This window comes from Anopheles arabiensis, chromosome X (genome assembly GCF_016920715.1).
Source record: "Anopheles arabiensis isolate DONGOLA chromosome X, AaraD3, whole genome shotgun sequence".
Lineage (NCBI taxonomy): Eukaryota > Metazoa > Arthropoda > Insecta > Diptera > Culicidae > Anopheles > Anopheles arabiensis.
In genome coordinates, this window is record NC_053519.1 from 54,186 (window position 1) to 77,294 (window position 23,109).

Consider the following 23,109-nt stretch of genomic DNA (forward strand, 5'->3'; position numbering starts at 1 on the left):
TTAAAATATTGTTATCTGCAAGATATTTTTAAATCCACCTTGCAAATTCCCTTCTTTCGCTGACGTGAAGCAGAACTGTGAGATATAAACGGCACGAAGTTTCGCGAGCTGTCAAACCGAGCACCCGAGTTTACAGTGCCCAGCAAAAAAACCCATTTTGCATTTTTTCCATTTCTTGCGAAAAATTAAGTTATTGTACTGCTTTATGTTTTGTAACATTGTTCGTTATATGGTTATGAATGTGCAGTACCCTACCATGACAAAAATGAAAAGGTTACTTTAAGTAAATTTTTTTTTCCAAAATTGATAAAAATCACTCTGACAAAATGCCAGTGACAGTGCCCCCCTTTTATTAATTCTAAAGAAAATTTGATTTGTTTGATCAAATATAACATCAAACAAATAACTTATCCTCTGGCATTCGATACTTGTTTGAGGAGAGTTGTATTTTTTTTAATTATAAAGGTTTATTTTCTACTGCATCTAGTTTTTACATATGGTTCCTCTCAAATGTTATCCAGTCCAAGTGCCACAAATCCACTAAATGACCACTAAACGGCTTCTAAACGACTCAAGCACTCTACCTAAACGGAATATAGAAAGACTTCGTTTAGCAGACGGCAATTTTTTTACTATGGATATTCAATTTTCCAGTCGTTTAAGCTTAATCTGTGGCGCTTGGGAAGACACTCATGAAGATTTTTTTTCTTTGTTCAATCGAATCTAATAAAACTTCTTGAATGGTCCCCATTCAACCTTGATTTTAATCCTATCGCGATTTCGTGTGTGCTTTTCGATGCAAGTGTGGTAAAACGACGTTATTATGAAACAAAACATTAATGCTCAAAAATGCCCTTAGTAAGAATCAATCCCAAATATGTGCAGAAAAAAACCAAAAAAATATGTGAAAAATCCTCAAACAAGTACAGGCGGTCCCCGAGATACACGGTTAATGGGGACCGAAAACGGCCACAAAATACCGCGTATCTCGAATTTCCGCGTAAGTCGAATCTCGTGATTTCCAGTAAAAATATCACTAATTTTCGTGTAATTTTGGAAGTAGGAGGCGGTTTTAGTCACTTCATGAATTATTTGATATGATTCTGACTGAATATAACAGTTTTAAACCTTTTGAAATAGTTTTGAACATTCGATCAAAACGGAAATTATTTGGCAATTCGAAATTGATGTGTCATATCAGTACAATTTGCTCAAATAATTGTCAAAATTAGAAAACCGCGTATCTCCGAATCCGCGTATAAGAGGTACCGTGTATCTCGGGGACCGCCTGTATAGAAAAAATACAGAATTTTAAGTAGTGGGCACTTTATTTTGCCGGCCACTGTACATCCAGCGTCAGCTGTAGCTCCGCTGGGCAGACAAATCGTGCCAAAATAAAGAAGAAAAACAAAGCGCATGTCCCACGATCAGTTCTACTAACTCGCGGGTGGGGCCGGGCTGAAAGGGCCCCACCAGCGGTTTCTATTAGTTTATTTATTGCTGTGTTTGTTTGTTTTTGTTTTCGTCACTGTTTTGTCGCGCGCGCATATTAGAATCTATGATAAATCAACAACATCGTCTAACACATGACAACGATGATTTCGCTCCAGTGTGTGTGTGTGTCTGGTATGTATTTGTGATTTTTGTTGCTTCTGTTGGGTTAATTGCTTCACTAGTTTCCGTATGGCTAATGCTTTCCCGATTGATTCGCCCCCTCCCTCTTCCAGGTTCGGAAAAGTGCCCCCACCCCTACCTTCTCACTCACACTGGTTTGGCTCGTGCGTCCCGTTGGGTAGCGTCCCCTGCCACCCCTCCGTCGTCCGCCGGCCTCATTTTGATATGTTCACCACGTTCTGAAAGATGTCGGTACAGTCCTGGTCTAGCAGTAGGTTCTCCACCTGCTCATCCGACAGACCATCCTTTGTAGGGTCCGCGCGCTGGAAGAGAAAAAAATCGCTCCCGGCCGACTCGTCCCGCGCCACCTCCGACTCGCTGTTGCGTCGCTCGAGCGTCTTGCCGATGCGCTGGATGCCCTGCGCGAACACGTCCTTCACCCGGTCGCCCGTGTCGATGATGATGTCCAGGCTCTGGCGCCGCCCGCTGCTGGCAAACGTGGAGGAGGAGTTGGCGGAGCAGCAACCGGTGGCTGCCGATCCGGGCGTTCCACCCGACGCGGCCCCCCCGTGCCCGCTAGTCGAGCCCGACCCGACCACGCTGCTGCCCGTCTTGGCGATCCAGCCGGCAATGCCGTCGGTGCGGCGCAACACACTCCCACCGATCCTCTCGGGTGCGTCGTACGTTTCCATCTTGATGATGCGCGTCTTCGCCTTCGGGCTGTCCTCCGACGACGAGTCGGTCGTTTCGTCCTGTGGCGTCGGGGCGTCCTCCAGCACGAGCGAGTTGTGCTGCGAGTAGCCGGAGCTGCTGCTGTTCGAGTTCGACAGCCGGATCTCGGTCCACTGCTCGATGTCCTCCGACGACATGTTGGTTATGTCGTCGATCGTCGGGTTCGGCGAGAACTGGTAGTTGTCCGAGTCGCTTTCCGCGCTCGGGCTCGTCTTGCGCGCAAAGTCTTTCAACAGATGGGGACAGTCGAGCTTGTCCAGATATTTCTGCTTGATCGGGCTCGCCTTGATCGACAGCTTGGCCGGGAACTCGAGGTACTCGTCGGCACTGTCGATGCGCCGGTGGTCGCTGCCGAGGGTCACCCCCTGCTGGCCGAAGGGCAGGTGCATCGAGGCGAGCATCTTGCCGGTGGCGTGGCCGGCCAGCCCGACCGGCGGCACGGCCGACGACGAGGACGAGCCGGAGCCGCCGCCATCCTCGTCCAGGCTGCTGGCCCGCCGGGCCTTCCGCTGCCGGTGGATCTCCTCCGAGATGCGCTCCAGGTTGGACAAGGCCTCGTTGTACCGTAGCTTCGATTCCGCCACCTTCGTCTCGAGCTCCACCACCTTCTGCTTCTGCTCGAGCAGCACCGCATTGTAGTTGGCCCGCAGCTCGTAGTACGGTCTGGAATTGGGTGGTTGAAATTTGCATGAGCATTTACTAGGAACCAGTGCTGCAAAATGTCAAGAGCATCACGCGATGATCACCAACGAAAACAATGAACATATCCGTGGTAGCTTGATGCTCATTGCTGATACTCAATGAAAGTACGTCATGACATGCCGAACACGACATGCAAGTGCTTGAGTCAACTGCGATACTCTGACTCAAAAGCTAAGCTTAATGGTGTCACAAGCATAATCATGATAATATTTTTCTGGCTGTGAACAGTGCTGCCGAATGCTTTTATTTCAATCACCAACACTCATGACTGAAACGAAATATAAGTCAGCGCACGTACACAACTGTGATGACCATGGGTGAGACTAAAACAGTTGGTGGATCAACCACATGCTTGGTGACATTTTTTTAGCACACAATTCTTTATCAATCACTTGATCATGAAATTTTCTGTCGGTGATAATCATGACATTTTTGGAATATGCTATGCGGGTGTTCCAAAATGAACATGCTTTCTTGCTCTGTCTGGTTTGACGGTCTGTCAGGTCAAACAGAGCGAGAAGAAACATGCTCATTTTGTTTCATGGAACCACTCGCACGCACCGCATATCTCCCATGACTATCGTGATGATCACCGACAGAAAATGTCACGACCACGTTACTAACCTAGAGTTGGTTGCTCATAATGTCACCAAGCATGTGATGGTCGCAACAATTGTTCGAGTCTCACCTCTGATCGTCACAGTAGAGTTCGTGACGCTGACATGATTTTGATTCAGTCGGAATTTGTGACAGATATCTAGATACTAGTGACATTTTGCAGAACTGATCACAGTAAAAAAAGTCATGACGTAATGACTGATCAAGGGATGGTCGCAAAAATGTCATGCATTGCTCACACCAATCGTTTTGAGTATCACCTCTGATTGTCACCTCTGATTCAGTCGGATTTTTCTATGACATAGACAGGAACATTTTGCAGCACTGCTTAGAACCCGCAAGCACAGTAACAATATTCTAGTTCGACAACTCGACAGCTCTAAGTGTACCGCTGCACAAAACTGACAAAACAAAAACAAAAAATACTTACAGGAACAGCAACTCGTGCTGGTAAGCAATAATGTTCATCAACAAAAGATTGCGCCGGATATCGAAACTAGCTAACCGAAGAAAACGCAAACGACAAACAAGGCGTGGGGAGGAGAATAACAAAATTGATAAAAAGAAAAGGAAGGCAAAAAAAACATAATTATAAACCTGAGAGCTAATAAACGGGAGAGCAGTCCAGCAGCAGTCCCTTACCTGGACGCCCGGATGGCGCCCTTGAGCTGCGAGTGCAGCTTGCACACCCGGTTGTTGGCCACCTCCAGCTTGAGCTCGCTTATCTTCAGCACATTGCGCATCTCGGTACACTCGTTCTGGCTTTCATTGACGCGCGTGGTCGCGTGCGTCAACATCTCCTGGCACGCCGTATCGAGCGTCGATTTCTCGCCCAGCCCCTGCTCGGCCAGGTACACCATCTCCTTCGCGGCCGCATGCACCGACTTGGCCTTGTCGAAGTTGAGCGCACACTGCTGCGTCTCTTTCGCGAGCTGCCGCGGGCGGATGAGAAGGTTTCAAAATATACATTTATATGTTTTAATCCCTCTTCTTTTCCTTTTTGGTTATGTTTTTGACTCTTTTTAGATACACTCCTTACCTGGGATGCATACAGCCGCGCCTCGTAGTACGGTTTCGCTGCGTCGATCGAGTTGCCGACCTTTTTTGCGACCGCCTTTATCTTTTCCGCACTTTCCCGCAGCAGCTCGCGGAACTCATTTTTCGCTTCCTGACAGGGGGAGACAGAAAATGCGTGGAAGTTTGTGTTTTTTTTGTGGAAAACGGAGGTAGTGTGTGTGATCTTCACTTACGTCCAGATCGACCTCATATTTGTTGATGTTGTCGGTTGCTTCGTTCAGTTTTTCCAGCTCGATCTGTAATGGTATTGACAGTTTTATTTCTTATTTAATAATTTTAGGCGATCCAATCATATTCCACGAGAATAATTTTCGTTGGTTATACAAACTGCAAAAGGTAATGGTAAAGGCAACGAAACCGAGTTTTAATAAGTTTTGGACATATCTGGACGATATCTAACACCTTATTGGATGCCAACAGTTCCTGCACACTAGTGATGGGTTAAGTTGGCAAACATCCAGAACCGACTCCAATCCTAATCCGATAATTTCGCACCTGACTCCGGAAAATAGGTCGGCCCAGCATTATCCGGAGTCGTTCGGGGTCGCACGGAGTCGGTGTTGTCCGGAACGGGTGGAGTCGGAGTGTTCCGTAGTCGGCCATTGAAACAAAGGCCTGTACAGTTTGTTCCCGAGTGACGCGGTTCTCGACTTAAGCGGATTCGGAGATACGCGGTTTTATAAATTTGACAGATCACATGTCAAATCAGTACAATTTACTTCAAGTTCGCTAACAATTGCATTTTTGCTAACAAATTGAAACCGCTTAAAAGCCAGAAATATTATAATTTTCTGCACGAATCATATCAAATAAATAATAAAGTGTATAAAAGTACTAAATTAAATCAAAAACTCCGAGTATTCAATAGTATTTTATTCAAAAAATGTGAAATTCGACTTACGCGGATATTCGAGTTACGCAGATTCGCCGGGAACGCAGAAACCTCGCAACTCGGGAACAGACTGTATACGAAATGCGCACGCAAAGTGAAAGACAAAAACGTTTCATTGTTCCAATTTCCGATTTAGATGACTTGGCTTTTTGGACGACTTTCCGACTCCTTCGACTCCGGACGACTCCATTTCGACTTTAAGCGATTCACCCGTGGAGAGGCTCTTTTATTTTTAGGATACGAGGCAAATCCGATCGCTCGGTGCAAATGCAAATGCAATTCACGCTGCTACTGCTGCTGCACCAGAGCCAGAGACACACACGCGCTCACAGGTCGAGCTCCACGTCTCCGATCTTCCAGCGCACCCGATTTTTCCGAACTCGGACTTTTGTCACTGTCTTCGCGCTCGCCTGCGTGTGTGTGTGAATTTGAAAACTTTTTATCTTGGATTTAAAAGAAAAATCAAACAAACAAAAAACAAAGAATTGTAGTTCCACACGGTCACTCACTCGCAAAAGCTTTGTGTAAGGGAATGGAAGGAACGGGTCGCTCTCCACCGCTTCTCCAACCGAGCACTTTCGCGAACGCGGGGTCGCATGTACAACTCGATGATCCCCTTTGGTGCGAGTTCTGGGATTGGCGAGCGATTGCCCACTGGCACAACCTGCACCAACTGTGACGGTCGACAATGGCGGTTGATTGCAGGGGAGCTGGCGGCAACTATTGGCCCAGCAACTGTTGGCGGCGACGGGCGATGGGGTGGCGTTATAAACAATTTTACTTCGTCTCGACTTCGCCGACTCACTCCACTGGGGCCCTAATTCGCCACCCTTCAGGGGGCCACGGAAGCGGTGTGCGGTTCTACCTGTGAACACACACACACACACACACACACACACACACACACACACACACACACACACACACACACACACACACACACACACACACACACACAAACACACGCTCCAGCAACGTCTGTGGCGCGCACGCTCCCTCCTTACAGACAGGAGGGCCTTTCGCCCAACCGTCCACACACACAGCCCCACTCTTTCAGGAAAAGTGCAGTGGAGAAGAGAGAGAAGGGGAGAGAGAGAGAGACGCGCGTGAAGATATTTCGTGCAATGGGAGCGGCGAATTGTTTCACCTAAAACCACCACCCACTCTGGCGGTGTGTACTCTGCACCCGGCAACATCAACACACACTGACTTACAGCGGTTTCCCGGTCGGTCTCGGTCTCAGTCTCGTCCATAGTCCGTGCGTGCGTGCGTGTTTGGCACGTGCGACCGGATCGCATGCGCGACAATTTTCAACTGCCCCAAGCGTGGCCGCGTTTAACCTTCCCGCCGCCCAGCACCACTTCTCCGTTCGTAGGGCAAACAATTACATCATCACGGTTTGTGGATGGGATAGAGGGACTGAGGGAGGAGGCGGTGCGGTAAATTCGTCACACACACACACACAAACACAAACACAAACACACACATACATACACACACGCGCGCGAGCGCACACACACACACCCACACACATGCACACACACACACACACACACACACACACACACACACACACACACACACACACACACACACACACACACACACACACACACACACACACACACACACACACACACACACACACACACACACACACACACACACACGCACACACACACACACGCACACACACACACGCACACACACACACACACACACACACACACACACACACACACACACACACACACACACACACACACACACACACACACACACACACACGCACACACACACACACACACACACACACACACACACACACACACACAGAATGGAAACAAATTGTTTGTGCGCGAACGAGGGCGCGGGTGAAGAGAAAACGGGCCGGCGAGGGATTTGTTGTGTTTGATGTAATTTGTTTGCCGTTCGGAATGAGTTGGGGAGGCGAGCGGGGGCTGTTCGCTTTTTGCTTGCTTTATTTTTTGCTGCTCAACACGCGACTAAGCACCCCAGCTCGTTTAAGAACATTCGAATTGGATTGTTTCTACTGGTTTACTGGTGAGCACAATGGACTTGGTTTGTTATGGTTTGATTGTATTATGCTTATCGGAGTGATGGAGGGGATGTTTTGTAGAAGCAGTTTTCTGAATCCTATTAAGCCGATATGTAGCTGACCCGATAAACCCCCAAACGGGGGGGGGGGGGGAGGGCTTTTATGAAGGGCGGTTGAGCTTGGGTTTTCTAAATGTTTAAATTGCTACTACTACCCTTGGTAAAAGGGTAAAAGTAAGGCTCAGTCCTCTACGTTACATTGGAGAAGCGTTACATCTCTTAAAATATTCCCAAGTAGTATTTTTATTACAGTTTTGTCATCCAGGCGACCGACCAGTGTACATTATTTGAATAAAAAGTATTTTAAATTGTGTTTAAAAAAAATTAATGGCTTTAAGATGAATCGATTTCTACGAGATTTAATTTTTAAATAACAAGTAAATTCTAAGTTTAATATTTTTCATTGTTGCATTATGATCTATGAAAAATAGTCCGAAAGAAGGAAGTTCATAAACATCCCAAAAGCTTTCAATTAGAGTAATATTTTCTATGATTAGAAAATATAAAATATTCAAAATATTTATAAATAAATTGTATATATGAAATATAATTATTACCTATTCACTCCATGTTTCTGGCCATTTTGAATAAAAATTACTTTAGGTGCAAGGGTTCTTTTTTTAAAGTTAGGTTAATGAAGTTAATAAATACTTGTAAGTATTTCATTATTTCATTTCATTTCATATTATTTATTATCAATAACTGGGTAAATAAATAATCATAACAAACATAAAACAAACGTTCAAAAATGCTGCTTGGGTTTGTGATAAACAGGCGTTACGCGTAACGCTAGCGTAACGTAGATGGCTGAGCCTTACTTTTACCGAGGGCTGAGCCTTACTTTTACCGAGGGCTGAGCCTTACTTTTACCCGAGTTTCCTTTCCGTCCAACAACAGTTCAGTAACTATGAAGAGGGAGGGGTGCAAAGTGCCGTTTCTTCCCAAAGCAATCACTGTTCATTATAGATGAGGAATCATACCATGCCTGGCTGTTGGACAGTATCCGTTGGGATGAGGTGTAGCTCCCTTCAGACTCCACCCGACTGCAACATAATGTCCTGATGATTGAGATGGCATGTTGCTACGGCTAGATGAGTATCTTTGCACTAATGAACGAATGACCCGTTGAATGTTGCTCTATTCTAGGGAACGAATGCTTTTACCGCCCGCATGTAACTGCAGCATCAGCAGAGGGAGAAGCTGCTCATATATACCGTCATATCCCAAGTACCACAAATCCACTAAACGACTACTAAACGGCTTCTAAACGACTCAAGTTCTCTTCCTAAACGGAATATAGAAAGACTTCGTTTAGCAGACGGCAAACGACTCATGCATTCTAAAAATAGCAAAAAAGCTGGTGGCGCTCTCTGTTGATGGGATATCCTAACCAGTTGAGCTTCATCGTTTGGAGGAGAGCTTTCTCATTTCCTCTGTACTGTTGTATGGTTTTGCATTGAAGTTATGCATCGCTAGAACTAGAACGGCGATACGATTGTTTAAATACTAAACTCCAATGAACACCACCAGCATTGAAGCAAGTGAGATTTGAGTAATGGTCGTTGGTGTTGATACCCGTGTATCTGACCACAGGACCATTCATATAGATTTTTGCTCAGAAAGTTAGAAGGCTATATAGGTCATGATAAATTGAAACTTGTCGAAACACATTGCAAGAAAAGGATAGCAATATAATGATGAGTTGTAATACGCCATCTATTGATCAAACCAATGAAGCTGTGGAGCTTTCATTTTTTTACTATGGATATTCAATTTTCCAGTCGTTTAAGCTTAATCTGTGGCGCTTGGGATAGAGATAAACCTTTGGCCAACACATGTATTCGCGTATCCCTGTGGATCCAACAGTTCCGCGTGATGGGTCCAGCACACAAATAACCAACAATTGCAACCATAGCCCGACTTCAGTGTGTGATCTGGTTGCATAATCAGTTCTGACACGCAGACTGGATGCACGTGATCATACGTCATCTACTATCTCAGCTCATTAATGAACAATGAAAGACAGTCAATCTCATATCGAAGCAAACCACTAATACTCAAAACTTGAGAAGCATATCGACGATCGTGGGGATCATTAAACCAAACATACGACACCGAATTTCATATGGGAGAAGAGTAGCACCCGATTGCCCCAAGAGCCGCCTAACGGTTAAACGCTTTCAACCCTGTCAGTTCATACCAGACTAACTGGGTACCAAACAATGCTCGCGTATTCTAAAGTAGGTAGTTTAGACTAAGCTACAGTAAAGGGTTTTGAGGCAATAGGGTAACGCAAATCATGCATCATCAATGATTCTGACACGCAAGTGGAGCGGGTGTGCTAGATCGGAATCGGAAACAAATCCGACCCGAGGTATTAAGGACTTCAAGTTGACTCGAATGATAAGTAGTTGTAAGAAAGCATAAGCGACTCCGACCCACTGGTGCAGCGAGTTTGGGTCAGGTCAAAGTAGGTTTAATACCCGACCCGTACTCGCTGCACCAATGGGCCGGAATCGCTTATGCTTTCTCGTATCTAACGAAATCGTTGCACATACTACATCTATTTGTACGTTTCAGGTTGACCACGACTACGGGATGCTTCGGATTGCTCCGACCCGGTGAGTTCCAGTTGCCCCGCCTTTCACTAGTGTGTGTATGGAAGAACGTGCGTGAGTTGTCGGATCGCTGACAAAGCAGTAGAAGGTAAAAGTGAGTTAATGTTTAACGAGCCCGTTCTAACAATAATAATTAGGAAATAAACTTCAAATATATTTGTGTTTTTTGGTAGTATTTATCAAATACGATTTTCCTTTATAACATTATCAATGTTATTTTCATAACTTTCGTCACAACAATTTACGCAATCACCAAATGTTAGGCCGAAAATACACGGACCGGAATTTCGCGGCCGCGGAATTCCGCTTGCTGAAAAATGTATGGATATGACAGTTCGGGAAAGTTGCTGTTGACACTTTGTATATGGGTTTGACAGCAGGCGGAATTCCGCGGCCGCGAAATTCCGGTCCGTGTATTTTCGGCCTTATATAAATAAACACTATGTACAAAACATTTTGATACTCATACTGTACGGGCCGTACACCAGCACCGTGCACCCCTACCGAGAGCACCTATTTGATCAACCTTTTTACACACTCTCTTTTCTGCCGCGTAATGCACTCGTCTCACACGAATGTGGGAATTTGTAAGCTATGATCCCCCTATCTATGTCACCTATGTACCCACCACAAATGCTTCAAACATCATTTTCGCTCTGATATTGTACTTGACTCGAGCATAAATGAAATGGATCCCCGCCGTTGTTTAACACTGCCGGGACGACATTTAACTCTCGTTTTTTCGCTCTAGCACTTAAATTAAGCTGCACCCGAGGTGGCATGATTTCTCCCCCACTGGAACAAGACTGCAGCCGGGGGGGACTGCAGCACGAACATTCGTTTGCTATGATACGGAACTGTAACAGGAGAAGCATAGACGATCACCCTGAACCCGACGTTTGTGGCGAATCGGCACGGAGCCTAGCCGCTTACCACACATCGCAGTAGGGTCGCGTTCAGGACTGCATAATTTCTAACCTTTTTTAACAATGCTGCTGCTAGACGGCATAAACCCTCGTCCCCAGAAGCTGTGACTGCAATTTCAAACCTGGAGAACAAACGGAACTGGGTAAACAATGCGATGATATCCTTGGCAAATCAGCAGAACTTACTCAGCATTGAACAGGACAACAAGGAAGTCGTATTCTATTAACGATGGAACGTGGTAGGATGAAGAAAACTTGAAACGTTAGTTTCAGCTTCTGCAATCTTATTTATGTTGTTTATTCCAAGCATCAGACAAATTGACAGTCAAATTGTAAACAAGGTTTACAAAATGGTGACCCTCTCAATCGCTCTGTCGTAACCTGTATAGAGTCTAATAACCTTGCTTTTACCTTTCCAAGAAACGAACACCTGAACCTGTCCGCCCGTAAACGCTGTCACAGTTCCACCGAAAACGAATCGACACATTCCATCTCCTTTTCTCGTATCGTTAGCACCAAGCGTAAAAAGGAAGGGCAAACCACAAGTTGCAGGAAAGAGAAAGCAATCAATCGTTTTTTTCAACCCATTCTGGCGCACGTGTTTGTACGCGAAACGTGCCGTCGAACAGGTGCGGGACGGTAAGGGGACACCAGGGAAGATTGCGTGCCGCCGCGAAGTAGTATAAACGCAAGTGCGCAAGCGAGAGAACAATCACAACCACCGCTACCGTTACCATTGCACTCACGCTACGGGGATGGATGGAAAGCGTTTTTTTTTCTTTCTCGTTGTGTGCGTCTAGCGGAAAGCCACAACGGAAAGCACTCCCGCTCTGTCGCCTGTCGCTGTCCCTTTCTGCTGTGTACATGCGCACGCACAGCGCCGCAGAACCGTCGCGTGTGCGTGCGCTCCCATCGGTTCGGTTCGCCCGTTCTCGCCAAACTTTGTATACACGGCGAGCGAGAGGGACGCAACCGTTTCGCGCGTACGTACACAGTTGAAGCCATCCGCGCGGGCCGAACCAGCAGCAAAAGCAGCATGCAGCAGCAGTAACACCGTCGTAGTCGAACTGGGTAAGTGCGGGAAAGCGTGTGGCGTGTGTGTGTGCGTTGTTTCTGCCCATTCTGCCGGGCAGTGGTGTGGTGGTGGTCCTTTTTTCTGTGGGTATGATGGAGTGGAGTTGATGGTGTACAGGACGAAGGAGCAGTTCGTTATTTTTTGCCCCCGTGTGTGAGAGAGTGAGAGGGAAAGAGCGAGAGGTGTGGTCGCGGTTCCTTTTGTTGTTGTTGATTGGGGATGAACGACGCAAAGGAGTGTGGATCATCAACATACACACAGCATCCAGCAAGAGCGTGCTGTCCCCCTTCCCCCCCTCCACCCGCTTTGATCGATCAGGTTCGCCGGACCCAGCAGCAGCAGCAGGCTGTGGTTCGTGTGCTGTGGCTGCTGTCACTTTGCATCGGGACTTCGCAGGCATCAAAACTCCTTCCGAGACGCGCGCGCGCCCATTGCTGCCCGTTCAGCACAACAAGCAAATTCGCGGACCAAACACGTCCAACTGTGTGTGTGTGTGCCTCTTTTATGTAAGTGTGCTTGTGTGTGTGCGTGCTCTTAAAAGATCCTTGCCCCTGACTCTATGCAAGGAGTGCTGGATATAATAGTGTGTGCTGGTTTTGCTCCATCGAGACTGTTCGCGCATATCCACACTTCTTCCAGCACACTCCCCCCCACAAAAAAAAAAAACAGATCCTCCAGCAGAGAGCGAGAAAGGAAAAAACAACTCCTTTTTCTTCTCTGCCCGTCCCCCCACAAAAAAACGCAGTGTATTGCTCCCCCAACGGTTGTGTGTGTAGTGTGCGTCGGTTTGATTATGAGAGATCGTTTTTGTGAGGTGAAGAAGAAACGCTGCGTGTTGTACACAAAACCTCTTTCCCAAGCATTATCACTCTGGCCCGCACTAGAGAGACACAGAAAGGGAACCATTGTACTTTTTTGTGTGTGTTGCTTCAGCCAATCTCCTTCTGCCACCCCACCGCCGAATGTCTGGCTCCTTCATCTTGGGTGCTGCAACCCTAAATGTTTCTTGTCTGTGGCTGTGCTAATGTGTGTGTGTGTGTCGCTGCCGGTAGAGAGAACCGGATGTGTGGCGTTAGAACAAAACAAGCAACACCCAACAAAATTATAAAAAAATAAACCCATCTTTCAACTCCTCCCGGCTTTAGGAAAACTTCACTCCAGCATTGACGTCTTTGAACACGCCACAGGCGCCGGGAGTTTTAAAGTGTCTCTACACAAACACACACACACACACACACACACACACACACACACACACACACACACACACACACACACACACACACACACACACACACACACACACACACACACACACACACACACACACACACACACACACACACACACACACACACACACACACACACACACACACACACACACACACACACACACACACACACACACACACACACACACACACACACACACACACACACATCTTAAGCTCACCCCTTTGTAGCAGGAATTAATAGAATTCGCAAGAATCGCACAGCAGCAGCAGCAGCAACGCGTGTTCCCAAATCTTACAGGAAAACAGAAACTGGGCAGATGGAACCACGTGCCCGCTTTCGGTTTCGCTAAACATTAAAAAAAAACCATGCTGATGATGCTCGTCTGTGTCTCCCAAAAAACTATAAAAAAACATACATTCCAATCGTGTGTGTCGCAGTGACTCCAAATAGTTTCAAATGTCCGGCAAACGTTCGTTGTTTTGGTTGTTTATTTGATTTGGTTTGCGGTTGCGTTCGGTTCGTTCGACTCAAAATTGTTTGGCTAGATTTGGAGTTAGGTTAGATTACTGGAGGGGTCCAGTCTGGCGATTTCCCATCTGTAATCTGGCTCCGTGCGTGTTCCGATAGAGTGAACCCGAGCACCGAGGCACGCGATGGCGAGATAGGAAGAGGAATGTTCGGAGGGTTTGACTTAATATCTTCCATCCATTCTCTATCCAGTCCTGTGTGTGTGTGTGTGTGTGTGTGTGTGTGTGTGTGTGTGTGTGTGGGGGGACCGAGCCCGGTGTTCGGGGTGAAGCGGCGCTGTCGTGGAGGGTTTGGATGGATCGCATTGTGCGAATATTCCTTGGCGAATCGATTTGCGACCCTGTGAATAATCGCCCTTAGGCGCCTTCGTACTTTCTTCCCCTATTCTACCATCGTTTACTGTTGCTTTACAAATCGCTATCGGGTCTATCGCGGTGAGTGGCACACGTGCGACGATGCACTGGTGCCACCACAGACAATATCCAGTGGAGTTTTGGCTGTTGCATACACTCTCACTTCACCCAACGTCTTAACGCAGGTGCGTTGGGGTGGCGTATTGTTCTTCTGATTTCGGGGCCGATTGCCTGCTGGATTACTGGAGCCAATTTCGGAGCCGATTCCGGAACCAATTCCGGAGCCAATTCCGATTCCCGGGCCGATTCTGGAATCGATTCTGGAAACTGATTCTGGACCTACTATCCGGAATCGATTCTAGCAAACTTCGGTGCTATCCGGAATCGATTTTTCCCATCACTAGTATGGCAAGTGTGGAGCTTAGACTTTTGTTTTTGCCTTCATTTCAAAAATACAGTGGAGCGCCGTTTATCCGGGCTTCTCGGGACTTGACCTCGCACGGATAAGCGAATAACACGGATAATGAGTCAAATGATATATTTTATCACCAATTCCTGATTAATTTTTGGAAAATTATCTTATTTTTTGATAAAAATAACCCAGTTTTTATTAACTTCATGCTTATTCCACAAGAATATTTGAAATTTGCCTTGAATTATCGGGTCTTTTGTTATGACAATATGCTCTTTTAACCGCTTTTTCAAATATCCTCCTCATAACGAAATGTCACCATTGTATTGAACTGTCATTTCTCAACAGCACGGATAAACGGACAGCCGGATAAAAGGTACCCGGATAAACGGCGCTCCACTGTAGTTTGAATTTATTTGCCAATAATTCATCTCCGATAACCTCAAAATTTATGAACGACAAATACATAAGTACAAAATTAATAAAACTCAAGCTCCAAACAATTTAATTTCAACAAATAGAATATTGAAGGAACGAACCCAGGTAATATAAACGTACGTTAATATTGGGGAAAGCAAATGTTTAGTTGCGATACCCATTTTATGCATTGCTTCAATAAGTATTACAGTCTAAAAAGTTGAGGAATTGAATATCCGTTCTTTTGGTGTGCTATAAGCCATATTCTGATTAATATTTAATTAACTGTAGCGAGGTGAGGTTTTCTCAAAATTAAGGCCTCGAATGAACGATTATGATTTGATTTCTGCATGTTGGTAGCAGACATTATGATGTTCCAATGATTGATGATTTTCTGGCAGTTCATTTTGTTCAATTTTCTGCTAAACAAAACATGAAATAGATCAAGCGTTTGGATTTGATAAACCTTGGAATGATTTTTATTCCGCCTTTCACTTTCCCTGGATAAATCGCGTACTCTACAAGGGTTGACTGCAAAAAGGATAATTTTTCGACTGAGCAAACCCGATGAAACCGACTGGCGCGGGGTGTGGTGTATGTATGAGCCCTTTTCTTCTTTCCCTTTTGTTTTTGATGCCCGTTAATACCGTACACACGAAATCGATACAAAAGGCTAGAATTATTTGTTGATGTGCCCACCCGGTTGGAGTGTAAAATGGAGGAGAAATTCAACACCCTCCCAAAAACACACACTCACACACAAATCCACATAGCTTGGAAGGATATTCTGACCTCCAACCAATAAAAGAAAAAAAAAGAAAATTCTGCCGCCGCCGCAACCTTTTCGTAATCATTGCCTTGTTCTGCTGGAGTTGGGATGGGTGTCCTTGTACGCCGTGTTCAGTATCCTTGTTAGCATGCTTTGGTGTGTCAGTGTGTGTGTGTTTGTGGGGCTCCTTGTTATGTGGGGAAGTTGAGTTTTCTTTCCCGCACGTGAGAAACGTCAAAGACGCCCCAAACACCCTCCCCGAATGCTTGCTGTTGTGTTGACCTTGCAGGCTAGGCGACGGTTTTCGGAGGGTTATTTCTTTTATGAGAGTGTATCTGTGTGTTTATGTGTGAGTTTGTTCCCGTCTCCCGCTGAGGGGAGGCAACTCGGGAAATCGGATTTGCAAGCCTACATTGTACACATCCGGGTAAATCGGGGTCGCGCTCCTTCTCCTCCACCGCAACAGCACAGGAAAACTCATTAAAACGAACGTATTTGTAGCGAGTGCAGGGCGACGAAATTCCATTGAATCTACTCGAAGAAGTGCGTGGCAATGAATTAGCCAAGTGTCGTGCACTAAAATCGTCATCTAATTCAAGGTTCTGAAGAATACCATTTCCCTTTTTGTTTTGCAGCGAGCGCACGAGTGACACGAACAACATCGATCTCTCCTTTCCTGGCTGCCCAGCCGCTAAGCCGTAAACTCTTTGCACGGGTCAAGACTTAGTGCGTGCATTACGCTCGTGTCTGTGTGTGTGTGGGTTTCAGTGTGATCAGGTGGGCACATTCTACAACCGTTCCTATTCGGTGTAATGTCCCTTCCGCCCGATGTGTAACGGGGGTGGCGCGCGTGCTGCCAGTGTCGTCGATCGCGCCGTCCTGCTGGACAGAATGTGCAACCGGGCACGGTTGACCGAACGTCTTCGTCGCCGTCTGCCACCGGTAGTAGAGGTAGCGAGCGGAACTGCTGCAACTGCAACGACACGTGCCACGGTTGCACCTGAACCGGCCGTGCCGCACCTGCCCGTCGACGGAGGCGGCTGGAGAGCAACGTGCAAAGCGGTGGTGGTGTGGGAAGCTTAAAGTGCAAACCCGAGTGGAGTGCATCTGCAAGTGTATATTTGTGTGTATGTGTGTTTGTGTGTGTGCTTTGGTGTGGGAGTGTGTGGGCCTGTCGGATGTGTATGTGATATCATCATCCTTCACACTGGTGTGAACCTTCTGCGTCGCGACTCAACCAACACTCTTCAATCAACTGTAACCGAAAACAAATGATCGTGAGAGGGATCTCAAGAAAGAAGGAGAAGGTTTAAAACAAAACAAAAAACAAGCAAACTAAAGAAAGTTCGTTCGTGAACCGGAAAACAACTACTACCAGGCGGAACGCGGCGCCACCGCCCATCCCCAGTCCCCCGTGGTGAGTAGCATCGAATCGGGAGAACCCAAACGCCAAAGTGGGAAAAAACAGTTCGTGACCTATCCGGGTCGTGTCACCACGGCGCTACTCGGCGCAATATATTTTCATCATCAAATGTCCTTTCTCCACCACCTACACTCCGTATGCAGATTGATTTCCGTCTCCCATCAACCATTCAGTGCTGCTGCCGGTCCCGGGCAGGGTCGTCGTGTCTCGGTGGCGCGGATGTCTTCTCAATCAACAGAAGCTGTCCGGCGCTAGCCCAAGGGGTGCCGAGGACAAACGACAACAAATAACAATCATCAGTGGGGGGCCACTCATTTCCCCGGTAAGTGTTCGTTGAGACAACTTTGGTGCGTTTTGAATTTTCCGAGTTTTGAGTTTGAGTTCGTGGGGAAATTGATGCAGAAGCGGCGGGAAATTGTATTGATTTCAAGATGATGCAACATTTCGAACGAGAATGACACACAAGTTCAGAAAATTCTTGTCGCTTCCAAAACAGGACCGACAAAACAACAAATTCCGTGCACCAAAATGCGCCCCGGTAACGTCAATAAATGTGCTTTTGCCCCTGCTGCCGGAACCTAAGGGCTTTTTGATGGAATATAGATTTTGTTGTTATGAGCCAGCAGCAACAGCAGCACTAGCAACACCCGGCAACAGATGCGCCGGTATTTGCTTCCACCACTTCTTTCTGCGCCTGGCACGGGATGCGACCGGTTTTGTTTATGCTTCGCGGAAGAGAACGACACAAAACATGCATGCAGTCGAAGAAGGCAGGCGGCGAATAGACTTGTGGAATAGAGTAGGAACGCCTGGGCAGGTTTTGGGATCAAACGCGTACGTACTCTGTACTGTGGGGGGGGGGGGGGGAGTTTTGGTTCTGGAAGATTTTACTGGCGTGTAGAGTTCCAGTGTTCCAGGAATGTTGTGGCCCAGCGGACGCGGACAAGGTGTGGAGTCAGATGTAGAGAGCACAACACCACTCGTAAAATTCTTCGTCGCATCGAATCCTAAACGCAACCAAGGAAATTAGCTTCTCCGATATTCATCTCGATGATATTCAACTGAGATATTACAGGGTTTTCCATTCCAATTAACAACTGTCCACAGTCAACTAGCAATCCTCGATTTGAAAAACACGATTGTCTACCACTTACAAACAAGTCAAGCCGTTTTTGGTACACTGTCCATTTCAATTTCACAATTGTCGTCTTCGAAAACACACGTCAGATGCGGCACGGGTTTGGATGGAACGTGTATCACTTGTCTGTAAGAATTGAACCATGTTGTAAACAGGTCTTGATTGAATATCAGAATATGGGAAAGCTGAGCAATTTGGACATGTTAAACAGTTTTATCATTTGGTTTTAGTTATTCTTGGATCGTTACAGTTTTTAGGTTATTTTGGGACGTTGTAATTATTTTTCACTGGCTACAAGTAAAAGCACCGATAAATGTCAAAATTTCTGCATTGTGTTGAAAGATTAAAGTATACATAAAATGCCTAGCATGTCCATTTCGCTCAGCTGTCCTAGCATCAAGTGATACACTTTCCAGCCAAAACCAAAACAACCCGTGCCGCATCTGACGTGTGTTTTCGAAGACGACAATTGTGAAATTGAAATGGACAGTGTACCAAAAACGGCTTGACTTGTTTGTAAGTGGTAGACAATCGTGTTTTTCAAATAGAGGATTGCTAGTTGACTGTGGACAGTTGTTAATTGGAATGGAAACCCCTGTAAAGGAACTCTGTTCTATGAAATAACTTCGAAGTTTTTTATTTAACAAGTTTTTCTTTTATATACGACCGTTCTCGTCAATGGATGATTTGCGACTAACTTGTAATGAAACGATCGTTCCTAAATCTATTAAAGACTACTTCGATTACACGCGGCTACTTCGTTTACACCCCTCTCGATCGTTCAACCCAAGTTTCTTTCTCATGACTTTGAATCAACCAGCTTCTAATGCCTTATCGGAATGTAGTTTCGGAAGGGTTCGAAAAAATTTCAATCTAACATCCTGTAACAATCCCAAGGGTTGCCTCAACAAACCAGGAGGAGCTTCAGGCAGTTTTCCATGAAGAAATGCTACTTCAAAATCAGGCCTTGATGTTAACGATGATAGCTTTCTTTCTAATTTCACAATTATAACGACTTACGTTTGCGCTGAGTTTAGAAGTTATCGGTTCTTCCCTTTCGCCACTTTCTTTTTCACGTATTCCTTTATCGCTTAATATTTCAAAATATTCCTTATTATTCTCTTCAATATCGACTAAATTTTGATGAACTTGCAAACCGTTGGCAGGATTATCTTTTCCGACCATTTCCCCCTCTTGCTGAAAACGGTCATTGTCCCGCTGTTCACGAAAGGGGAATTTTACATCTCGATTTTCAGAACCACAAGTGTCGTAATCTAATAAGAGAAAGGTCAATTCTTGATTTTCTTTATATGGTTCTCGGCATGCGTCGCAAAAATGTGTCGATTTCCGATCGCGACCGTCTACCATACCACGTTTTGCATCACCATGCCTGTAGCTTGAAATCGAAAATATTCATTACGAGGCTTTAGTGTATTCACCGCTGTCATACACATATTTGCAGATCGTCTCGTTTCAAAGCCGTTCAAAGCCATCTTCTCGAGTGAAAAGGACATCGATTCCAGCATGCGTCATTTTCTTTACTGAAACTAAGTTGCTTCTCAACTCGGGTAAATAAATAACATTCTTCATTTCTAAAATAACGCCTTCTTTCGTTGTTCCACGCACGGTACCTTCGTATTCTCCGACTAAAGTTACACCGTCTTTGGCAACATAAACGATAAACGGTTCTTTCAATTTCCGAATGTTTTGAAGGTATTTGATGTTGTTGATGAAGTGGTCACTGCATCCGGAATCGATTAGAAATTAATATACTGCTTGCTCTTTTTCTTCCACTTCACACTGAGGTTTCACCATGAAACTCACAGTTTTGCCTGCCACAACAGAGTTAGCGTTTCTGTTTTCCATTATGGATCGGCAATCCTCTTGCATGGCCTAATTTTCCACACCGGTTAAATCTTCCTTTGAATTTCTTCATCTGATTACTTCCACCGATAAAAGCAGTTGAATTATCCTCGACTCGGGTAGTAGTCTACCCTGTCGACTCGCTTAGACTCTTCTCCTAGTAACCGATGCTTTACCATTTCTAATGAGAGGTCTTTATCTTCGATATTTTCAATGGTTCGTTCCATAGTTCCGTAGTTCGTTCCATAGTTCCGTAGTTCGTTCCATTTAGCTGGGGAATGCCAGCACCTTCCTTTAAAGAGGAGCCCATAACCTAAAGGAACTCTGTTTTATGAAATAACTTCGAAGTTTTTATTTAACAAGTTTTTCTTTTATATACGACCGTTCTCGTCAATGGATGACGACCGGATTGCGACTAACTTGTAATGAAACGATCGTTCCTAAATCTATTAAAGACTACTTCGATTACACGCGGCTACTTCGTTTACAGATATCTAAATCGATGACATTATGAGATATTCGACTCGGCCCTGCAGTATTGGACCTGCGAGATGTCGTAGTTTGATTATTGTCAACTAATGTAGATACTTCAGACACTGGTTCTTGGATATCTTGTTGCTTTTTGGCGTCTACAGTGAGCCTATCCCTTAATTACTGTCTTCTTCACTGGGCCTTGTTATTGTTGATGGAAACATCCTGAGTGGAGTCGTGAATCAAAATCGGAGTCGTGACTCCGATGCTCAAAATATGAATCCGACTCCGGATCATAATCGGATTCGACTCCGCAATTTCGGATCAGTCTGGATGAGTCCGATCAAGTAGTTTAGTTTAGAGATGCAAATTCCAAATATCAGAAATGGCAGTCCGTTAGCGTTCTGACAATTCTGGATGAGTGTGTTCCATGTCAAAGAAAGCATCGAATATGTACGATTCAGTATAGCGGTCGTACTATAGTATAATTCGTTCTAAATTAAATATCTTTTTCCTGCAATAGTATTTACAGATTCGGATCATGTCCGGATGACTCCGGTCATGTCTGGATCATTCCGAATGAGTCCGGATGAATTCGCGCTTTATTCCGTAACTACCAAACCCCAAGTCGATCCGACTTCGGAATAGTTTGGTTTTTACCCAGTACTAATAATTATGCAGTCCTTTGGATGTAACGTATTAAAATTGTTTAGTCTGGACAGGCTGTAACCTAACGACGCAAATCAGCTTTTGCCTCTATTAGCTCTCTACAAAGTTCAGTGCAATACCCTTTCTGTTACATTTTACCCTTCGCAAATCGTGCCTGTAACACTTTGAGATGAGTTAGCAATACGAAAGAATGTACCCGGAACATACATATCTGTTACAGATTCCATGTTTCGAAGCGTCTGACCAACATTTGGGTCAACAGACGGTGCGGATAGTCGAAATCGATAACAGATTGCATTTGATTTTCGCATCATCAAAGTTGTGGACAAATAAAACAAAAACAACAAAAAATGGAAAACAAAATATTTTGTGTAGTTTGGTTACCATATGAAGTTCAAACGTTCAAAGTGCACATCGGCTTGTTTTCATTGCCTGATACTTGCTCGGTATTTCCGCGTACGTAAAGAATTGTTGCTGCTGTCAACATCTTTTGTATTTTCAGCAATATCAACATCTTTCATCTTCCCTAGCGAAAAGAAAACTCTTGCACGAATTGTTTTCAACTAAGAGTAAATACTTACTTTTTGAAAATATCTAGAGTTATTCTAGAAAGATGCAAGAAATTTATAGATTATTGCCAGTTTTCCGATGCAAATATAATGCAAGTTGCTATTTAGAAAGTTTGAGATAGGTTCGTCAAAAACTATTGGACTATTTGGACAATAGTATGTCAAATAGTATTTTTGATGTAATGAAAGGTGCAGAAAATGCAACCAAATTTAAATTAATGAATAAATATTATGAACAAATAATTTAAGTAAAATCTATTTTCTATCGTAATTTACTCCATTGCGGTTATAGAAATTGGATGGTAAAAATAACGTAAAGTAGCTATTGCAAGAGCTTGATGCGTGGTAAAAAAAAAAAAATGCGCTCAATTCCTTTTTCACCACCACAAACAAACACCCCATATTGACCGATATCATATCTTTTCAAGACATAGAAATACACGAAAATTAGCGATGTGGTTAAATGAGCTAGCCGCAGTTTAGTACTACGGGCCTATTGCGCATTCTTCTTTTTCTTCTTCTGTTAGGCGTAACAACCCTTGCAGTCATGTCGGTCTGCTAAAGCGATCGAGAGTACCAGTACATACTAGAGATACTGCATAGCCGTATAGTCCACAAGTCAGTCCATACGAGGCGTGAACCCACGATGAGTTTGTTGTTAAGTCGTGTGAGCGGAAGACTGTACCACGGCACTGCTCATTTCTATCTTTCTCATTTCTATTCTAATTCCAATTCCTAATATAAAGCTTTGAATGTGAAAAATGACAGATCCCTGTCGCAGATTGAGCAAGAAGTTTTCAACATTCCGCCGAACATTGGAAGACGTTCTACAAGAAAATAAGAAGGGACGAAACTGGTTCATGCAAATCGTATGTTCTTCTAACGGT

The 23,109-nt window shown here is 45.0% G+C and overlaps 2 protein-coding genes across 11 annotated transcripts in view; one reads left to right on the plus strand and one right to left on the minus strand.

The window, feature by feature from the left end:
• Nucleotides 1-1,417: 1,417 nt before the first annotated feature.
• Nucleotides 1,418-7,138, minus strand: LOC120906722. Of its 2 annotated transcripts, XM_040318618.1 has the most exons (6): nt 6,850-7,138; nt 4,917-4,979; nt 4,706-4,834; nt 4,309-4,598; nt 4,097-4,162; nt 1,418-3,009 (listed from the first exon to the last, which is right to left on the minus strand). In XM_040318618.1, exons 1-6 carry the CDS (start codon nt 6,931-6,933, stop codon nt 1,830-1,832), a joined length of 1,812 nt encoding a protein of 603 aa, XP_040174552.1. In that variant the 5' UTR covers nt 6,934-7,138; the 3' UTR covers nt 1,418-1,829. The 2 variants fall into 2 exon arrangements, with proteins under 2 accessions (XP_040174552.1, XP_040174554.1); XM_040318620.1 differs by lacking the exon at nt 4,097-4,162.
• A 2,456-nt stretch (nt 7,139-9,594) lies between these two features.
• The window catches only part of LOC120906721 (Ca(2+)/calmodulin-responsive adenylate cyclase), a 54,239-nt gene continuing 40,724 nt past the window's right edge, over nt 9,595-23,109 (plus strand). For 2 of the 9 annotated variants that reach the window (XM_040318606.1, XM_040318615.1), the window contains exons 1-3: nt 12,081-12,368; nt 16,725-17,506; nt 17,656-17,834. The gene's annotated coding sequence lies outside the window, so the exon portion shown is untranslated. The other 7 variants (XM_040318610.1, XM_040318616.1, XM_040318617.1 and 4 more) reach the window with 7 other exon arrangements.

What these genes read in the sequence shown, in the direction of transcription:
- LOC120906722 (XM_040318618.1), bottom strand. Translation starts at nt 6,933, where the DNA reads ATGCGATCCGGTCGCACGTGCCAAACACGCACGCACGCACGGACTATG. An exon ending in AATATGAGGTCGATCTGGAC is followed by an intron (nt 4,835 to 4,916) that starts GTAAGTGAAGAT and finishes TCCCCCTGTCAG; the next exon opens with GAAGCGAAAAATGAGTTCCG. An exon ending in CGCGGCTGTATGCATCCCAG is followed by an intron (nt 4,599 to 4,705) that starts GTAAGGAGTGTA and finishes CGCCCGCGGCAG; the next exon opens with CTCGCGAAAGAGACGCAGCA.